The sequence below is a fragment of the Solanum stenotomum genome, chromosome 5, assembly GCF_019186545.1.
Source record: "Solanum stenotomum isolate F172 chromosome 5, ASM1918654v1, whole genome shotgun sequence".
Lineage (NCBI taxonomy): Eukaryota > Viridiplantae > Streptophyta > Magnoliopsida > Solanales > Solanaceae > Solanum > Solanum stenotomum.
Window position 1 is genome coordinate 9,617,992 of NC_064286.1, and position 20,916 is coordinate 9,638,907.

The window sequence follows — 20,916 nt, forward strand, 5'->3', positions numbered from 1 at the left end:
TAATCCTACTCATCAGGAGAACCAATTATGAAGTAACCACTACACAAGGATAGCATAACAAAATAAAGTCTAATCGGATACTATAAAGAAAATATCATTAAATCAAACACAACGTGGAAATAGTTTATATAGCTCTGACGAACTAGTTTTACAAATCATGAGCAACTTAGAATAAGAAGTACAACACAAAGAAAACATACAACATATGTTGAATATGAATAACAAAGATGAAATAAGGCTTCGAGCTACCACGGACTAGCTGGCAGCTCAATACTGGAATGATGGTCTCCAAGGCTCTCTCATGAACTCTGCAACCACAAAACTCGTTCATTCGCAGAGGGATGCAACAAGTGTAGCATGAGTATAAAATTATAGTATATACTCTATAAATATAAGTGACATTGAGTCCACTAGCAGCCTTAGGGGAGAAGACCTTGTCCTGAGAAAAAATAGCATTATATTTTTTGTAACAACAATAGTAACTAACTATAGAAAGATTCTGCATAGATTAATGCCTATCAACTTTAGTATCTCTTTTGGCAAGATATAAATTTGAATACCAAAGATTATAGATTCAGGGGTCGTTTGGTAGGCAACAATAAAACAAATAGTCCATGTATTATGTATGGTATTATTTAGTACTATGTTTGTAGGGATTTGGGCCTATGCATAACTACTCTATGGATTAGTTATACCTCCTACATAGTATTATAGGATGTATTAATAATACCTTCCATTTGGAGATATTAGTAATACATATGATATAATACTATGAGATAAGTGTCACGGACTTAGAGTCTCACTAAAGCTCAGTGCGGCACTTGACAACTAACTCACTAATCTTTCAAGATCTTGTAAGCTCAATTAAGCCTTTTTAGCTAAGATCGCTAAGAAAATGTAAAGAAAGACAAGAGAGCTTTGAAAGAAGGCTTTGTATTGTCTTGTGGAAGATTGCTTACACTTTGTTGGATTGCTTGTTTCAAGCATGGATGCCTGACAAATGAGAGGCTATTCTATTTCTACTACTTCGTAGGGGACTAAGAATAAATAATATTTACTTTACAAGTACGTGTCTCATTCTCCTTCAAGAATCAATGATAGGTATTTCTTGATTTTTATGAATTATCCTAGTAATTTTTCGGTTGCAAGGTAGACTTCATATCCTATATCTTATTTGTACTAACAAATCTTGTTTTGTGGTTATTTAAAATTGTTAGTAAATTATGATAATCGTCATAACAATATTGAGAGGGACTATTAAAATGTTTTAATTTATTTTAACTTGGGACTTTTATATGGTTCCAACTTGTTGTTCTAATTAATTAGTTTTGTTCATTTTTATTCAATTTTAAGTCAAATTCATATTATATTTATGGTATTCAATATTTATTTTTTGGTAATGCATTTGGTTTATTAAGACAGTGATTGAGGGTAAGACGGTGAATTCAAGTTTTATAGCACCAAGCGGGTAAGACATCGAGTAAAGTTTTGGTGCACCATGATAATAAGAAGTTGGGTTCAAGTCCCATTGATTTATGACCAAAGACGTCTTTATATGGGTAAGACATTGAGTTTAAGTCATAATGCACTATAGTGATGATATGACGATGACTAACATAAAGTTGTATATTTTGACTGAAAGTCATGGAATTTGCCCAATTAATTTGCTCCATTCTCTTATGTGAATGTGGTAGCAGTGCATAGTATGTCTGAAAAATGACAAGTGGTTGAATTTATGAATATGAGTGTGGTAAAATGTTAATGATCATCATTGTTGTAACTAAAAGAAAGAACATTATGGGTTCTTAAGATGGTCCTTCAAATGTGAAGGTAATTTTGTCCATCAAAGTGGTATGAAAGGTTATTGGGCACATTGTTTTTTAAGATAGTCCTTCAAATGTGAAGGTAATTTTTATCCACCAAAGTGGTATGAAAAGATGTTGGACACATTGTTGTTGATGCAACCCAATTTGAAAAGTTTTGTAAATCCTCCATCAAAATATGGTAGTACATTTAGTACTTTTAAAGTGATGTTGATGTGGGTCAAATAAATTTGATAATGTCAAAGTATGACTAATAAAAACTTATGGAGCATGTACAAAAGGTTATGGTCATTTCTTGAAGAGAATGTTACTTGTGTTCATATGGATAAGGACATGTTCATGTATGGTTGGATAAATGCCGCATCTCACCTCTACGGGAGGTTTGAGATATTGAATTTTTTTTTTTGGATAAATGGTCATTTTGGTCATATACTTTCAGTACTACACAAATATTGTGCTATGTTTTATTATGAACTATTGGAGGACAAAAGAAACAAATGATTCTTTTCTATAAAGGTTGTGGTCATGACCAAAATAAATGTTGTTGTGAGGCAACACAAATTTGCCTTTGGTTGTCAAGAAATAAGTCTTGCATGTAATAATTTTAACCATGACAATAATAATAATTTTCTTCTTGAAGGAGATGGTCATTGATTTTGATGATTCTAAGTATGGAGCTACGGAGGAGGATCCACGGATTGTAGATCAAACCACAGTCCGTACGGTGGATCCGTCGATTGATTCAGAGAAGTGGAGATTTTGAAGATTGGAAAATTGCCTAAGTCCTGAGCCATGTAAGGGACCTACGGACTGTAGATCAATCCACGGTTCGTAGGTCAGTGTCGTAGATCTAAGACGCGTCCTAAAACATTATTTCCTTATTTCGTTTCCTTTTTAGTTAGGACTTGTTTTTCTATATATAGGGCATGTAAAGCTCGTTTTTGGGGGTTAGTCATTGTTACTTTTATTCTAGTTCTTGACTTTGGAGATTAACTTACAACTTTAGCAATTCTTAATTTCCTAAGTTCGTTTTGAAGATTTTGGTTTGGAAATTCAAGTTGAAATTCAGGGTTTGTCATTCACATTACATAAGTTCATGATTTTTTCTTCTAAAAATATGAATTGTGTTCTTGCTAATATGTGTAATTGAATCCACAACTAAGGTTGTGGGAACCATGAGCGATTAACAAAGTATGAATAGTAACTAAGCAATTCTTGAATAGTGTTGTTGCATGCATTGATAATTCTTTCGTTTAGAAGTCTTTTTAACGAGTGCACACGTTAGAACGCGCCTTGTTGCTACTTGTCGGATCAAGGAGGTAGTTAATAAGAAAAGAATTATCAACATAGATTTAGTATGATACTATCTAATAGTCTAATGTCGATTGGTGCGAGGGTAAAAACTAAGCCATACATCGATGTGATGTCTAATATGAGGTAAAGGTAAGGATTAGTAAATTATACACACGTAGCCGGACCAAGGTGCGGGGTGAAATTATCTAGTTACCGGACCAAGGAATTAGAGATACCTAACTTATCACTTTGCATGTAATACACTAGGAAATGATTGCTATTACTAGGATTACCGCGTTATGAGCTTATGGGGAACACATACACCCTAGTTACTTTCTCATCTTGATAACAACTAAAGTTTGAATCTTGCTCACTGAATACTTACATAATTTCTTGAATNGTTAATTACTTGTTTTCAGAAATACATTGACTAAACGAATATAATCGTCAGTTAAGTTAAGTCTAAACCAAATTCCTCGTGGGATCGAACCCAACCTACATGTTGGGTTTTTTACTTGATAACGTTCTCTTATTCTTTTTTAGTATCAAATTTTGGCGCCGCTGCCGGTGCATTTGGCTTTAGATTAAGTTTAATTGCGTTATTGAACTTTAGTCAAATATTTCCTAATTTTACTTTTTTCTTTTGTTTTTGTCTCTCTTAGGTTCCTACTCTAGTGAATGCCAAGTACACGAAGTCAAGGAGAACCGCTTACTCCCTATGATCCAGAACTGAACAGAACTTTACGGAGAATGAATAATCATGAAGTTCCAGTCAATCCTATCAGAGGAGAGTTAGGTGATGGTGTTAGGTTGCAGCCTCCGAGGGTTGGTGATGAGAATAATCAGGTTCAAGTTGAGAATCTACTGAGAGATATAGTGAGGGTACATGATACACCAGGACCAAGACTGTGTGATAACTATAGGGTCAACTTTAATGTTGTTGAATCTGACGGACCTCTTGTCCTACCTCCTCTACCTCCGGGGCATACATTTGTGGTGACTAGCAGTTTGATGCAGATGCTTACTGCAAGGGGCTTGTTTGTGGGTTTGGTATCGAAGGATCCACTTGCACACGTAACCAAGCTAAGGAGTGTTTGCAAAAGTTGTGTGGGTCGACCAGACTTGGACATGGATGTCATTGGATTGCAAGTATTCCCTCTATCATTGACCGGCGATGCTGCTGTGTGGTTTAATGAGCTTCCTTATAACTCAATCTATACATGTGACCAATTAACTGATGTGCTCCTAGCAAGATTCTTTCTAGTGTCTAAGAAGCTGAACCACAAAGATAAACTCAACAATTTTGTAGCACTACCTAGAGAGTCTGTGAGTAGTTCTTGGGACAAGTTCACTACTTTCATAAGGGGTGTTCCGAATCACCTTATTGATGATGAGTTGCTAAAGGAGTATTTCTACCGAGGTCGGTTATGTCGTATTAGAATAGAATCGAAATGACCGTCGACGGTATCTTTGTTATGAAGTAGCACTCAATGCTTTAAATGATTACGAGGATCGTAAATTCAAACATGTCATATAGTGTGGACAGATAAATGATTGGCCAAATAAAATGCACTATTCAAGTATATTTTGTTTCACTTAGAAAAATGATGTTTTTGAACTTATAGTTCATAGGTGGGGTACAAATGAATCATTGTGCGAAAGTATAACTGTAAGATATAAAGTATGATTTGTGACTCGAGACATAAAGGATTTTCGCAAAAATCCTGACATTATTAAATGGAGATATATTCTCCAGTGATGGATGAAATGAGACTTGTTTCAGTCTGGCAATAGATGAAATACTTGAATTTATATACTGAATGATTATTATGTCTATCTAGACGATGAATGTTATATGAAAATCCACGAAGGGTTTAAAAGGTCTTAAAGCAATTCCATTGAGTACCCAATGATTTTGAGACTGCTTAACACAGAGAAATAATCTTTTTGATCTTATGAAAATGATTTAAAATGTCATGTATTAGTGCAATTGTTGCACTTATAGATTGGTGGTTATTCATATGCTAGAAGATTATTTGATATACATAACAAAAGCTATGACAAGATACTAACAAAGCAAGTGACTCAACGCATAGAAGATGCGTGATTTTGTTTGAGAAGAAAATACAAGCTTGAATAAAATTGAAATGATCAATCTCCGAGTCAGAAATGACTTGATTATGTAAATGCAAAATATTTATTTGATCCACATAAAGCTCGATTGCAAGTGGGCTATTTATTTACATATGGAGGCACAACAATATCTTGACATTCAAATAATCAAACATTAGTAACCACTTCTTCAAATCATGCAGAAATAATATTGATCTATGAAGTAAGTCAGGAATTGTTTGGTTGGAATAATGATCTATCATATTCAGAAAATATGTGATTTTATTTTGAAAAGGATATTTCAGCCACCATATACGAAGATGATATATAGCTCAATTGAAGGGAGGATATAATCAAAGGAGATCAGACAAAGTATATTTCACCAAAAGTCTTTTTCACACATGATCTTTATGGTGAGATAGACGTTCAATGACTCATTCAAGTGATAATCTTGTAAACTTATTCAGTAAGGATTGTCAACATCAATATTTGAGAAGTTGTGATATAAGATTGGAATGCATCATCTCTGAGATATCAAGTAAAGTTTTTATCAAGGGGAGAAAAATACACGTTGTACTCTTTTCTTTAACCATGGTTTTATCCCAATTGGGTTTTTCTAGTAAGATTTTTTAACGAGGCAACATTCAAAGCATATTAAAAGATTTGTGCACTCTTTTTCCTTCACTAGGATTTTTTTCCACAAGGTTTTTTCCTAGTATGGTTTTAACAAGACATATTATCTATGGACATCCAAGGGGGAGCGTTATAAAATATTATAGTGTGGATGTCCATTACACCAAGAAGTTACTCTCACCCACTATTTCCATAACTTTCCTCAATTATAAAGATAACCATAGCCTCCATTACCTCCACCTTTATAACCATTATTCTTGTAACATTACATCTCCATTACCTCCTCCATTATATTCATGATTAATGTCATGTTTATTATTACCAACCTTTTGTATGCCTCTATGTCGACTATAAATAGAGGTATAAGAGTTCATATTGTATACACTTGAAGATTTGGTGAACACTCAAAAATAAAAACTTATCTTATATTCTTCTTGTCTTCATATTTATATTGTTCTTTCATTCTTAAGTTTTACAACACATTTCCATTATTTGGTCATGAAAAAAAGACACGGATCAAATCGTTCTAGCTAATCTAGCAGCATAGATTTTAGCTACTTTAAATATTAAAATTAATGATATTAGTTGATATTATAATTTATCAGAAACTTCTTTTCTTACCAAAACCGGAGGGGTATATTTTTAAAACGTATTCACTTAAATGTGATTAATAAGATATTCGTTAAAGTGAAAAAATTGTTAAATATATACACACATATAATTAAAAGACATAAATATGAATTGTATTTCTTCAGTTTTACGCTTTAGGCAAGAAATGTTCTTAATGGAGGCAGGACTTGGGACCTATGCAAGATGAACAAATGGATCGTCACACTTATCCACTTCATATAAAATAAAGCTTCTTAGGTTTACTTGATGTAAAGGTATTAGAGTATGTCTCTTTGTTTGAAACATTCAATTGCTCCATCGAACATTTCCTCAAGGCCATACTTGTACTTGAATCCTGTCTCCAAAAGTCTTTTTGATGACATGCTAGACCCTTTAGGGTCTTTTGTACTTGTCCATGTGTACCTGCAAATAAATAACAATGCATTAATTATTTCCCTCCATTGTAAATGTTTACAACTTTCATTTATATATAAAAAAAAAAGGAAAAGTGTCAAAAATACCTCTCAACTTTGTTTTATCGATTGACTATGTCCTTACTATTAAAATGAAGTTATTTTTACCTCTATCATCACTGATTTCATCATTTGTGCCACTCAATTGGATGAAAAGCTCCAAATTGACTTAAAATTACCCAATTTTACTTAAATTACCCAATTTTAACCCGACCCGACCCACCTAATAGCCTCCCCTTTTTCTCCATTTCCTCCTCCATGCCGGAAATCACCAAACTCCCTCTCTTTGCTGACCTCTTTCACCACCATACAACACCAAACCAGTCACAATAAACCACCGCAAAATGAAGCCCAGATGACCAAATCCAACCAGAAAGAGCTGCCAAATAAGAGCCCAACACCACTATTCTTCTTTTTCTTTTACCATCTCCGGCGAAGCTCCACGCCGGAGAAAAAATCAACCAGCAGCCATCAGTCCTTTTTCTCCTCCGTCACGCCATTGAATCAGTAACCACAAACTAAAAAACCTTGAGCTCGAAGGTCAGGCGAACAATAGCAACCAAAAACGCCTCTAAACAGCCCCCCATTCATCGTAAATTATCGTCCTAACTTAGTAAAATGAATTCTAAATTTTCATGATCTAAGTAAGTAGTATTATTGTTTGATTAGGTAAATAAACGAAGTAGTATTTTAATATGGAATTTATTAGCTTCAATTGAAGAATTATTTATCTTATTATTGTTATTTTGATAGGAAAATTTCAGTGAATGTTGTATCAAAGAAAGAGATAGATTTGGGGTTTTAATTTGATATGAATTCATCTGGTCCAATGGGTCGGGTTAGGGTTAAAATGGATAATTTGGTAAATCATCCAATCTAGATCGTGCTCCATTTGTTGATGCCTAGCATTTTTCGCCTCTCTTCACTTTTCAAGGTCTGTTCTTGTGGAAGGGTTGTTATTTAGGTCTGAATGACATTTAGTTTTGTCTAGCAATCTGCAACTTCTGAGCATATGAAGCTATATTGAAGTTCATACCTTTCAGAATATACTTTAATTTTTTGAGTTTATTTTCATAATTGAAACATACGAGTGCCTTGAACCTTGTAAGTTCATACAATATAGACAATCCATAGGATAGCAGGGTGGGTCATGACTATTGAATATAGCTTAAAGGGTTTAAAAGTTTTAGCCTTAACCTGTCAATATGTATAAAGCCACAACAGATTTCCAAATGGCCAATCTATTTTTAAGAGAAATTCCAAAAATTTTGATCTCGTTTGTTGCAAAAAGTGTAATTTCATTCCTTTGCTTTTATAGGAGTCACTTGGAGATCATCCACACATTTCTGAAACTCCTGTGTTTTTGTCATTGTTACAATTGAACCAATTTTATTCTTAGATGATAGTATGTTATTGAAATGATCACACTATACAATAGCCAAGGATTTTGAATATTCCTGGTCAATAATACAAGTCATTCCATAAGGAACATCTATTGAGAGCCTCATTTATGACATATACTATAGTAACAAAGGCAACACATCAACTTGAGAAATTCTCCACTTCACTAACAACAAGGATCTACATATGTAAATAGGACTTTCAAAAAAGACAAATTCTCTCATTAGGAGTCATTGGGTAATTACAAAAAGTGTTCCATTCTTGAGCCACCTTCCATGGGATGTTATTTGAGCTATACTTCTTCACTCTTGTTTTAATGCATCTAAATATTTCTATTCAATGCACTTTTTTTGCTTTTGGGATTGATTCAAGCCACCCTTATTGGATCTGCCATATTGTCAAGCTCACTATTAATGATAGGTTTCTCACCTATTTTTTCTACCCTATCATGTCGAGTTATAATTTTGATTTTTCCTCCTTTCCTCGTCCTCCTCATAGTAAGCTTTCTGGAAATCACGTTCAAACTCTTGCTGCCCTTTCTTCTTGCAACATTCTGCTTTCCAATTGACCGAATCACATATGATTGTAGAACTTGTGGGAACAAAGTTTGACAACAACTTTGACAGCCACATTTTATGGTAATTAATAGCCACAAATGTGAAAGTTGATAGCCATAAATGTGAAAGTTGACAGTCACATTTGTGGAAGTTGGTAGTTAAATTTTGGTAAAGATCTGGTAGAGTTTGGGAGCCAAACTTTATGGAAATTACTTATCACATGTATGTCACTAATGATGTAATAAAGAGGTTCAAAAGTCTATAAATAGAGTAGTAATTGGACATTTGAAGATAGAAAAAAATAGAGAAAGCAATAGAGAGTAATCCACAAGCTATTTCTTAGTTTGTGAGAAAATAGTGTGGAAGTAATATTATTGTGAGTTGTAAGAAATAAAAGAGTATTGTTCTTATAAAAGAGTAGTAGTCTTTTGACACTACCAAGTTTTCATCAATATTATTGTATTACCTATTCGATATAATATTTACCCCATCATAATATTTGGTGTCGTTGTTACTCTCTTGCTATTGCTATTTAGTGTGGAAATTATCCTTGGTGTGATTATCATTTTTTCCAACAACGTGGTATAAGAGCCATGACAAATAATAGTCGTTGTCCTTTCAGTACCCCTATCGCACAAGAGAAAATTATGAAAAATGGTTTCTACAAATGAAATCCATTGTTGAGTCTCAAGATTTTTTTGGGACGTTGTAGACAAAGAGTATACAAAGCCCGTTAACGAGGAAACTTTGTCCCCAAATGAAAAGGAGGTCTTGTTAAAGACAAGAAAGAAAGATCAACAGGCCCTCACTCTCATCCATCAATGTTTGGATGCTGAAATGTTTGAGAAGGTGGCTAATGCAACCACCTCAAAAGAAGCTTAGGAGATTTTACAAAATTCTCTCCTAAGAGTTGATAAAATAAAGACGATACAACTTCAAATTCTAAGGACAGACTTTGAAGTTTTATAAATTAAAGAATTCAAATTCATTTCGGATTTTTGTTCAAGATTAATGGCTGTTGTGAATCCACTAAGAAGAAACATGGAGGAAGTAGACGATGTGTGTGTGGTAGAAAGGATCCTTCATTTTCTAACACCTAAATTTGATTATATGGTGTGTGCTATTGATGAGTCTATAGATTTTGACTCTATGACGGTAAAGCAATTACATGTTCTTTACAAGCCCACGAAAGAAAGATGAAAAGAAAAAAAGAAGAGTTACTAGAACAACTTCTTAAAACTTAGACATCGTTCAAATGATATGAAGGTGAAAAAAGTTGCAAAGGAAATGGACAATGATAAGGTTGTGGAGGCCGTGGAAGAGGAAGCAGTTATATCAACATATTCAACAATGAAGATAAAAATCACCACTCATTCAGAGGTCGTTGCCATGGTGAGGTAAGGGACGTGGAGCCTATTAAGGTACCAATGAAATGAGGTATGAAAAATCTAAAATTGAGGGTTATAACTGTCATAAAATTGGACATTACTCTTGGGAATGTCGTAGTAATGTTGAAGACAAAGCTAATCTTGTTGACAACAACAAAGACGAAGATGAGTCAACATTGCTATTGGAACTCAAAGAAGAAGATAAAGATGATTGCAGTTCATGGTATCTCGACAATGGAGCAAGCAATCATATGTGTGGATCCAAAGACAAGTTTATGGAGATAAAGAAGACAATGAAAGGTAATGTTTCTTTTGGATATACCTCAAGGATCCAAATTGAAGGAATGTGTATGATTATGATATCCGGTAAAGATGGTGGTCATAAAATGATTAACAATGTTTAATATGCGCCAAAATTGAAAATTAATATTTTTGAATTTGGGTCAACTTCTTGAAAAAGGATATGATATTCATATGAAAAATATGCATATTTGGCTTAGATATTCAAGTAATAACTTAAATGCTTAAGTGCATATGGCAAATAATAGGTTGTTCCATTTGAGTCTTAATACCATCGATGGAAAGTATTTGAAGGCTAATGTCCAAGATGATGCATGGTGTTGACATATGTAACGTGGACACTTGAACTTTGAAGAACTCAAATCAATGGAAGACAAGAATGTGGTTGATGAAATCTCATCAATCAATCATCTCGTCTTTTTTATCTCCACATATTTGTCTTTGTGTCCACACATATGATCGTTTGCTTCATTGTCAAGATACCATGAACTGTAATCATCTTTATCTTCTTCTTTGAGTGTCAATAACAATGTTGACTCATCTTCGTCTTTGTTGTTGTCAACAAGATTAACTTTCTCTTCAACATTAATACGACATTCTCAAGAGTAATATCCAATTTTATAACAGTTATAACACTCAATTTTAGATTTTTTGTACCTCATTTCATTGGTACCTTGATAGCCTTGATGTCCTCTACCTCCCTACTAACCATGGCCATGACCTCTGAATGACTGGTGATTTTTATCTTCATTATTAAATTTGTTGAAATAACTTCTTCCTCTTCCATGACCTACAAGACCGCCATGGCCTCGCCATTTTCCATTTCCTTTGTAACTTCTCTCACTTTCAAATCCTTTGAAGGACACCTGAGTTTTAAGAAGTTTCTCTAATGTCACTTCTTTTCTCCTTTTCATCTTTTCTTCGTGGGCTTGTAGAGAACCTTCCTACTGTTATACTTTCATAGAGTCTAAATCTTTATACTCCTCAATAGCTCACACCACATAATCAAATTTAAGTGTTAGAGAATGAAGGATCTTTTCTACCACACGTACATCATCTGCTTTCTCGACGTATCTTCTTAGTTGATTCACAATAGACATCAATCTTGAACAGAAATTTGAAATAGATTCAAATTCTTTCATTTTTAAAACTCCAAAGTCAGACCTTAGAGTTTGATGTTTTATCTTCTTTACTTTATCAACTCCTTGGATAGAATTTTATAAAATATCTCAAACTTCTTTTAAGCTGGTTCCATTAGCCACCTTCTCAGATACGTCATCATCCAAACATTAATAGATGAGAGTGAGGGTCTGTTGATCTTTGTTTCTTGTCTTTTACAAGACCTCCTTTTCATTCGAGGATAGAGTTTTCTTATTAACGGGTTTTGTATACCCTTTGTCTACAATGTTTCAAATATCTTGAGAGTCAAGAATGCCTTTCATTCGTAGACACCATTTTTCATAATTTTCTCTTGTGAGATGGGGTACTAAAAGGACAACAAACTATTATTTGAAATGGATCTGATACCTCAGTGTTGTGATAATCACACCCAGGATAATGTCCATACTAAATAACAATAACAAGAGAGTAACAATAACACCAAATATTAAAATGGGATAAATATGATACCCGAGTAAGTAATACAATAATATTGATGAAAACTTGATAGTGTCAAAAGACTACTACACTTTTATAAGAAAAACATTCTTTTATTTCTTACAACTCACAATAATATTACTTTCACATTATTTTCTCACAAACTAAGAAATAGCATGTGGATTACTCTCTCTACTCTCTATTTATTTCTCTATTTAGGTGTATCTTCAAATGTTCAATTACTACTCTACTTATAGAGTATTGAACCTCTTGATTACATCATGAGTGACACAAATGTGGCAGCTAATTTCCACAAAGTTTGGCTTCTAAACTCCACCAAAACTCTACCAAAATTTGACTACCAACTTCCCAAATGTGGCTTCCAATTTTTACATGTGCGGCTATCAACTTTCACGGCTATTAATTTCCACAAATGTGGTTGTCAAAGTTTATCCCAATCTTTGTTCCCAAACTATGTCAAGGTTTTCTAAGATGATGTGTTCGCCTCTGAAAATTAAAGATATCTCATAGCTGGGTCGGTCCTGATATCCCCAAAAATCCTTTAACCTAACAGAGCCCAAATATTCATAGGTAGATAACCTACCAACATGATTGGGGGAAATCGAGATCCAGTGGTCGCTACCAGCATAGTCAACTAGACCGACGATCTTGGGTTCTATTGTAAAGACATGGTGAAGACTAAATACACCTAGAGAGAGAACATGATTTCCCAAACGCCAAAACCATTTAAGAAACTGATATATGCATTGCTTAGTGATGAGTCCACAAATTGGACTAATTTAGGGATTTATTTTAATAGAAATAGTGTCCTTAAATGCTCATTTTATCTCAATATCTGATGAAAACTCTTAAGATTAAGGTATTTGAAGTTTTAGTTAAATCATGGACACTTATGCACAAAAAGGAACAAAAAGGCTGAAAAGAACGAAAAAAGTTGAAGCCTGAGCATCACCGATCACACTTGGCGAATCGCCGAAGGGACACACTTCGCTCTTTGTTAAGATAAAAAGAAAGCAGAGCTAGCCAGACAAAGGAAATATACCAAGGAAGCTAGGGCTAGAAGAAGGATTCCCATTGATCCCATCATTCCTCCGTGGAGACGCGAATTCTACACAGCCACAGATTCCTTTTTGGCAGCTCATGACGTGGATAGAAGGGGTGAGGCTAACATCGATGCGGAAGCTAAGGCAAATGAAAACAATGCGAACCAGAATGGAAACACTTTGGGAGCCATTGTTTTATATCAAGCTGATGCATCAAACACCAACGCACAGACAGATAAAATGAATGCATAAACAAGACCCCCTCTTTACCTTCCGCTCTGAGTTTCTTTATTTTTACCGCTAAATATTTTATCACTTGCATTTGAGGACAAACAGTTTTATTGTGGTGGGGTGAGGCCCACACATCTTTGGTGTTGTTTTGAATGCTTTTTTGTGTGTAGATTTGGGTTGTCTATTTATAATTGTGTTAAAATTGTTTCTCGTGGATGTTTGAGCTTGTGGCTCCTCTTTAGTTTTAATTTGCAATACATTTTGACCCTTCCAAAAACTTTTCTTTTTCAAAATTTTTGCCACCTCTTGTGTTGAAAGTGGATGTTCTCTTGCAAATTCGAGTTTCGGTTTCGATCAATACTGTGACTTGAATAGTGCTCTCAATCGAACGAACATGAATGCGCGGCTACGACAAGACCAAATGAAGTTGCATAGACAATATGTGAACTCTTTGCATCTCATTGTGATTTAGCTATCTATCGAATTGATTCTCTTGTGATGACCGTTGCACATTAGCAAAAGTGTGTAGTCTTGTTTGACTTAAGTGTCGATGCCTTATGTGATGAGCGTACTTTGGACCTTGCATGAATAAACCTAGAGTTTGCCTCGTTAGTCTGATTGATTTAGTAAGGTGTGCTCTTGAAATGATCTTAGGAAACTTTTGAAGAGTGTGAGCCAAATTTGACATATACCTCTTTTGTGGCCAACCTGTGAGCGTGTGAAGATCTCTTGAACACCCTTTGAGCCTTACCCTTCTTTGGAAGAACCTTGATGAACCCTAGACCTTACTTGACCCACTACCTATAATCCTCTTGATTTGTGGTTTAGTGAGTAGCCAACTTATGCCAAATTCCTAAGTTGAGGGTGTGGTTAAAAGGAAAACGATAAGTCAAGAAGTGCAAGAAAAGTCTCCCTTAACTCATGGTGTTGCAGAACAATGGAAACCCTCCATATAAAAAAAATAGAGAAAGAAAAGAAAAGAATGAGAAAGAAAAAGTTGTCGAATAAAAGTACAAAAGAAATTGGGTTTCCAAGAAATCCATGGAGGTGGATACAAAGATGACTTAGAAGCATTAGAAAAAGAATTGATAAGGGAAAAGAAGGGGATGCCTTTAGAATACAACATCTCATGAAGAAAAAGTCACTGAGCCTAAATGACCATGCCTTTCCACTCAGCCCTATTACAAGCCTTAGAAAGACCTTTTTGATCTTGAGTAAGCCGCACCAAAGATCGATTGGAAAATAAGGGCAAGCCTATGGGTGAAAACATGCATTGTGTTCCTCATTTTTTGAGTGTGAGCATTGTATCTGATTCCTGATCTTGAATTGATTAACCTCTGTGTGTGAATATGGAATCATTCTTTATGTGAGGGCATTTAGATGTTTTTTGTTGAGTTTGAACTTGCACAAGTAGCAAGTATTGCGAGCATGAGAATCTTTGGTAATAGTGTGTCACAATTTGAATCTTTGAGTACACAATTGATCTTTGCATGAGTAATTTGAGTCTTGTTGTGTATGTTCATGATTTAGTCTTGTGTAGCACTATTCGAGACATCTTTTTTGAACAACTTAACTTGAGTTCTACTTGAAGACAAGCAAAATTTTAAGTTGGGGGTGTAGATGAGTCCACAAATTGGACACATTTAGGACTTTATTTTAATAGAAATAGTGTCCTCAAATGCTCATTTTATCTCAATATCTGATGAAAACTCTTAAGTTTCAGGTATTTGAAGTTTTAGTTGAAGCATGAACACTTATGCGCAAAAAGGAACAAAAATGCTAAAAAGAAAGTTGAAGCCTGAGCATCGGTGATCACACTTGGCGAATCTCCGAAGGGATGCACTTCGCCCTTTGTTCCAGTACACGAAGCCCTGAAGAAAGTGGATCAAAAGTCGATGAAAGGAGCAGTCAGCGTGTCGCCGATCAGTTTCGCGAATCAGAGATATACCACCCAATGATCCAGAACACAAACATGCTGAAGGCAAGGTATAGAAGGCGATGAACGAGAAGAAGGGCAAATCGTCGAATCATTCGGCGATCTCGACTAACCTCGCCGAACGATCCGCCATAACACTATTTCTTGAAACTATAAATACTCGTTGAGAGTTGTAATTAGATGAGACATTCACTTTAGAACATATTTTTATTTTAGCTTTTATTTTCTCTGGAGTTCCAAGTTTGGAGAGGGTTTTGAAGAACTCAAAGATTCAAAGGGTTTCATCTCCAAGAAATTGGGTTTGGGTCTTTTGGATTCTTGATTCTTAGCTTGTATCAAGACTTAAATCTTCATACCCATTTGAATGCAAACTCATTTTGGTATAAATTTCTATCTCTTGTTCATGTCTAGCTAAAGCCCCCATTCTTGGGGTGTGATTTAGCAAATATGTGTTGATATTATTGTTGGGTCTTGCTTGCTGATAGGTTAGATGTATTTTAATGGTGATTTCACCTAGTGCTTGTGGTTTAATTTAATGGGTTTGTAGTTGCAAATACAAAACCACCCATGTGTTTTCGGCTTGCTCGAGAGAGAGGTTACGAAACCAAAACCACTAGACTGATGGCCTAAGGAGTGGGTTGACATGATGTTCAGCCCGAGAGGGTGAGCCCTAGTCCCATATCTAACACTCAGCTCGAGAGAGTGAGTGGGGTAAGGCGTAGGCTGGCCTTCGAGTGGAAAATGGGTGTCCGAGAGGAACCCATTTGAAACAGGGTAAGTTGCCCGAAAGGGAACTTATATCAATTTAAAGCTTAGCCTAGTCACTATTATCTTGCAAATTTCCTATCGAAAGCATGTACCCAATGATTTATATCAATATATATTGTGGTCACACCCTAAGAACTTCTCCCCATACCTGATTTCTGTAACATCTCGCAATTTGAAATAGCTAGGAAGAAGATAAAAACTTGAAATAATCGTGTTTGGAAATAGTGACAAATCTGGAAATTTGTTTAAGTTAGGAAAAGTGAGTTTTTGGTCAACTTCAAATGGCCATAACTCCTAACTCATGATGATTTAGGTGTACTTCTAGATATGATTGGAGATCTACTGGAATGATCTTTCCAACGCCGCCAAGTTTGCGCGATTCCGAGTTCGTATGAGTGAGGTATGCCCTTTGGAAGTTGGGTTGTTCAAATAAGGAAATGCCCAATCCAGATTTTAAGGGGTATTTTAGTCATTTCCTTGTCCTATTAGTTTAATCCGTTTATAGGAGTTTAATATGGGTCAAATCAGATTTTAGTCAGGTTTAGAAAATAGTAATTTACACTAGGGCTTGGGGAAAGGAGAAAAGAGGAGAAAGAAGAAGAAAGGGGAAGATTCATCAAGATCGAACCATTTAGTTGTGGTTTTCGCCAAGGATTTATTCCTACCAGGTATGTGAGGCTTTCATAACGTTGGGATCGTTCTCCCATGTGCCAAAAATAGTTATTTCAGCATGGATTCGTCCTATAAGAGTTTGAAAGTTGAAGTTTTTGATATTTATTCTTGATTTTGATGTTGTTCTTGAATTTGGTTGATATGGGGAAGTTTCTAAGATCGTTACGTCGTATTATAGAATCGTTTCGATATAGGTTCTTAGGTACACTTGTTGGGTACATGAATCTAAAGTGAATTTGAGAAAACGAATTAGATTAAAACGATTTAGGATCAGAAAGAGAGATCAAAAATCCGTCAGACTCACCTGGGGAGGGCCAGGCACATCGAGCCCCCGTAGTTCCCCTGTAGTGCAAGGAAGGCTGGGGCGGTGCACCTGTAGTGCGCCAGAAATGAGCACCAACACGTCATTTTTTACAAGTTTTTCGTCGTTTAGCCTATTTAAGTTATTCTAAAGTGTATTAACACTTTCTATTGATTCTACCTACTCTAATTGACTTCTGAACATCTAGATATCAACCAGAAAGATGAATCATAACCTTGAATCCATAAATTCAAATTCAAGGAAAGTTAAGAGCCATGTCTAGAAAGTTCCTGGAGTCTTTTCAAGAAGTATTTTGCAAATGCTTTTAACTTTGTTTTTACGACTTAAAGTTCAAGTTAAGTAAAGATTCAAGTTCAACTCTTCAAAAGTATATGGGGACTATGTATTCCCAAAGGGTTAAAAATGTTTTCACATCTAAACAAGAAAGGAAAACATCGATTTCCAAAGGGCCTTTATGCTAGTTTTCAGAAAAGAGTAATAGCTTTCTAAACGAAGCAAGCAAGGAAATTGAGATTTCCAAGATAGCCTTGAGCTAAGTTTTTGAGCACTAATCTCTAATCACAAAAGAAATATGTTTTTAAAATATAACAGCTAGTATATTTTGGGAGTAATATTGAGCGCCGAGTTGGGGCGAGCATGAGTTATGATAACTCATGTCTTCATAAAACCATGTAGCCACCATGGGTAGAACATGGTCATACTTTTTAGATGAACCACATAGACTAGTGGATTCACTTAATAGTTCAGGTCCTATACCTTTGGCCGGGGATAGGATGTACTAGCAGTGTGAGGAAGATCGATGTATCATCACTATAGCTCCTATGTGATGATTGTCAGTTAGAGAAACTCCCACATATGTTATTGTATGTTACATACATCAGTTTATTTTGTATTTCTACATACATCTCAGAGTTCATATTGTATCTTTGCATACATACAAAGTTATTATTGTATTTATAAATACACAGAGTTGAAAACCACGTTTTAAATAGATTTTCTTTATATTGCACATGTCTTTAAACTTCTTTAAATTGAAATGAGTTCAGTTAAGTATTCATGAGTTGAGAAGAGCCAAGGTAAGTGTTTCTTTCAGAATCTCTTTCAAGCCTATGTTGTTTTAGCATTCCAACTCGCATACTCGTACATTCAATGTACTGATGCAAGTTGACCTGCATCGTATTATGATTCAGACACATGTAACTAGGACCGACATACCATCGCATCATTGATCCAGTGAGCAGTTCAGAGTCTGTTGGTGATCCTCCTTGCATTTCGGAGGATCCATTTCATTGTTTTCTAGTTTAGTTCATTAGAATGTTGTGGGGCTTGTCCCAACATCCATCTCAATTGTTTTTAGAGGCTTCATAGACAATGAGATGTTAGTCCTTTAGTCTTTTCATTATCATTTCTTATTGCTAAGACTTGGGTTGCCAATTTTGGCTAAGCTGAATGTTTAACCTTTAAACATTCTCAGTTATTTTATTATTAAGTCCACTTAAGTTCATTGATCATTATAGATATGAATATTGTCTTCCGTTGAGTTAAGTAAGCCAGGCTAAGGGTTTGCTTGGGGCCAGCAATGGTCTTTGAGTGCCAGCCGCGTCTGAGGTATAGACTCGGGGCGTAATAAACTTGGTATCAGAGCACATAGTTCAAGAGTCCTAGGGAGTCTATGAAGTTGTGTCTATAGAGTCCTAGTTATCGGTGTGAGGCGCACCACATCTATAATTAGGAGGCTGCAACATTTAGGAATTTCTTCACTTCATTCACACTCATTTCGTGCATTAGAGTTTAATCTCTAAAAGTTTCCCTCTAATTCATCCTTGTGCGTGTTTCAGATAATCATGCCTCCAAGAAGAGCAGTTAGAGGTCATCCAACTAGAAGGAATGCTGATGAACAAAAGTTACCCATTGCACCTGAAGTGCAACCTCAACGGGAAGTGACCAATACTGAGTTCAGAGAGGCAATTAGGATGCTGAGTCAAGCTGTTACTAACCAGGTTGATCAGCCAAGAGGAGCTCAATAAGAAGGGGATGACACTTCGAGGATTCGTGAGTTCTTGAGGATGAATCCTCTAAGTTTCACTGGTTCGAGCACTACTGATGATCCAGAGAACTTCACTGAGGAACTGAAAAAGGTTTTCGAGGTGATGCATGTTGCTGACACTGAACGGGTTGAGCTAGCTGCATATCAATTGAAGAATGTTGCTAGGACTTGGTTTGACCAATGGAAGGAAGGTATAGCTGAGGATGCACTGCCTGCGAGTTGGGCCTGTTTTGAGGAAGCTTTCTTGAGGCGTTTCTTTCCCCAAGAATTGAAAGAGGCCAAGGTACGTGAGTTCTTCACACTTAAGCAGGATTCTCTGAGTGTTCATGAATATGGGTTGAAGTTAACCCAACTATCCTGTTATGCTCCGGAGATGGGTAAGGACATGGGGAGTAGATTGAGCTTGCTTGTTGCTGGGTTGGGCCGTCTATCAAGCAAGGAAGGCCGGGCAGCAATGCTTATTGGGGACATAGTCATTTCGAGGTTGATGGTCTATGTGAAACAGGTTAAGGAAGAGAAGCTGAGAGATAGAGAGGAGTTCAAGAACAGGAGGGCTAAGACAGGGAATGAGTCTGGGCAGCAAAAGAGTAATATCACCGATCATCTTTCCAACAGAAACAGAAGGGACCTGCTCCATCATCTGCTAGTGCACCTGCACCTAAGAACAAGCGTGAGTACTATGGTTAGGATCCAGAGCTAAACCTGTCTATTCTCAGGGTAGTGTAGCGCAAGGGGGGTAGTAAGCCTCCTGCCTGCGCCAAGTGTGGTAGAAACCACTCAGGTATTTGTCGCGAGGGCTCTATCGATTATTTCAAGTGTGGTAAGACTGGGAATTTCATGCGAGATTGTCCAAAGAATAAGCAGGGAAATGGTAATAGGGGCAATAGAGCCCAGTCTTCTTCAGTTGCTCTACTAGACAGAGCTGCACCTAGAGGGGCTACTTCCGGTACTGGCGGAGGATCAAACCATCTATATGCTATCACCAGTCGCCAAGAGCAAGAGGATTCGCCAGATGTTGTCACTGGTATGATCCAAGTCTTTGACTTTATTATTTATGCTTTGCTAGACCCAGGAGCGAGTTTGTCTTTTGTAACTCCTTATGTTGCTATGAATTTTGATGTTATTCCTGATCAACTTAGTGTTTTTACACTTGTTGGTGAGTCTATTCTAGTAGAGCGAGTCTATCGTGATTATCCCATTTTCGTCAATCACAGGAGTACCATGGCAATTTTTATTGAGTTAGACATAGTAGATTTTGATGTCATTCTTGGTATGGACTGCTTCATGCCTGTTATGCCTTAGTTGATTGTAGAACTCGAGTTATCAAGTTTAAGTTTCCAAATGAGCCAGTCTTAGAGTGGAAAATTAGTTCAGCAGTGCCTTAGTGTCTTTTCATTTCGTACCTTAAGGCAAGAAAGTTAGTTTCCAAGGGGTGTGTCTATCACTTAGTCCGAGTTAATGACTCAAGTGTTGAGGTACCTCTTATTCAGTCAGTTCCAATAGTAAAAGAGTTTCCAAAACTCTTTCCAGATGATCTTCTCGGAGTCCTTCCTGAGAGAGAGATAGACTTCGGTATAGACCTTCTTCCAGATACTTGTCCTATATCTATTCCGCCATATAGAATGTCACCAGCAAAGTTAAAAGAGTTAAAATATCAGTTAAATGATCTATTAGATAAAGGATTTATTCAA

At 35.9% G+C, this 20,916-nt stretch overlaps 1 protein-coding gene across 2 annotated transcripts in view; it reads right to left on the reverse strand.

Moving 5' to 3' along the window:
• Positions 1-6,525: 6,525 nt before the first annotated feature.
• The window catches only part of LOC125864461 (vestitone reductase-like), a 71,664-nt gene continuing 57,273 nt past the window's right edge, over positions 6,526-20,916 (reverse strand). For both annotated transcript variants that reach the window (XM_049544475.1, XM_049544474.1), the window contains one exon: positions 6,526-6,893. In XM_049544475.1, coding sequence (XP_049400432.1) covers positions 6,749-6,893 — 145 coding nt within the window. In that variant the 3' untranslated portion in view covers positions 6,526-6,748. The remainder of the gene's footprint in view (positions 6,894-20,916) is intronic.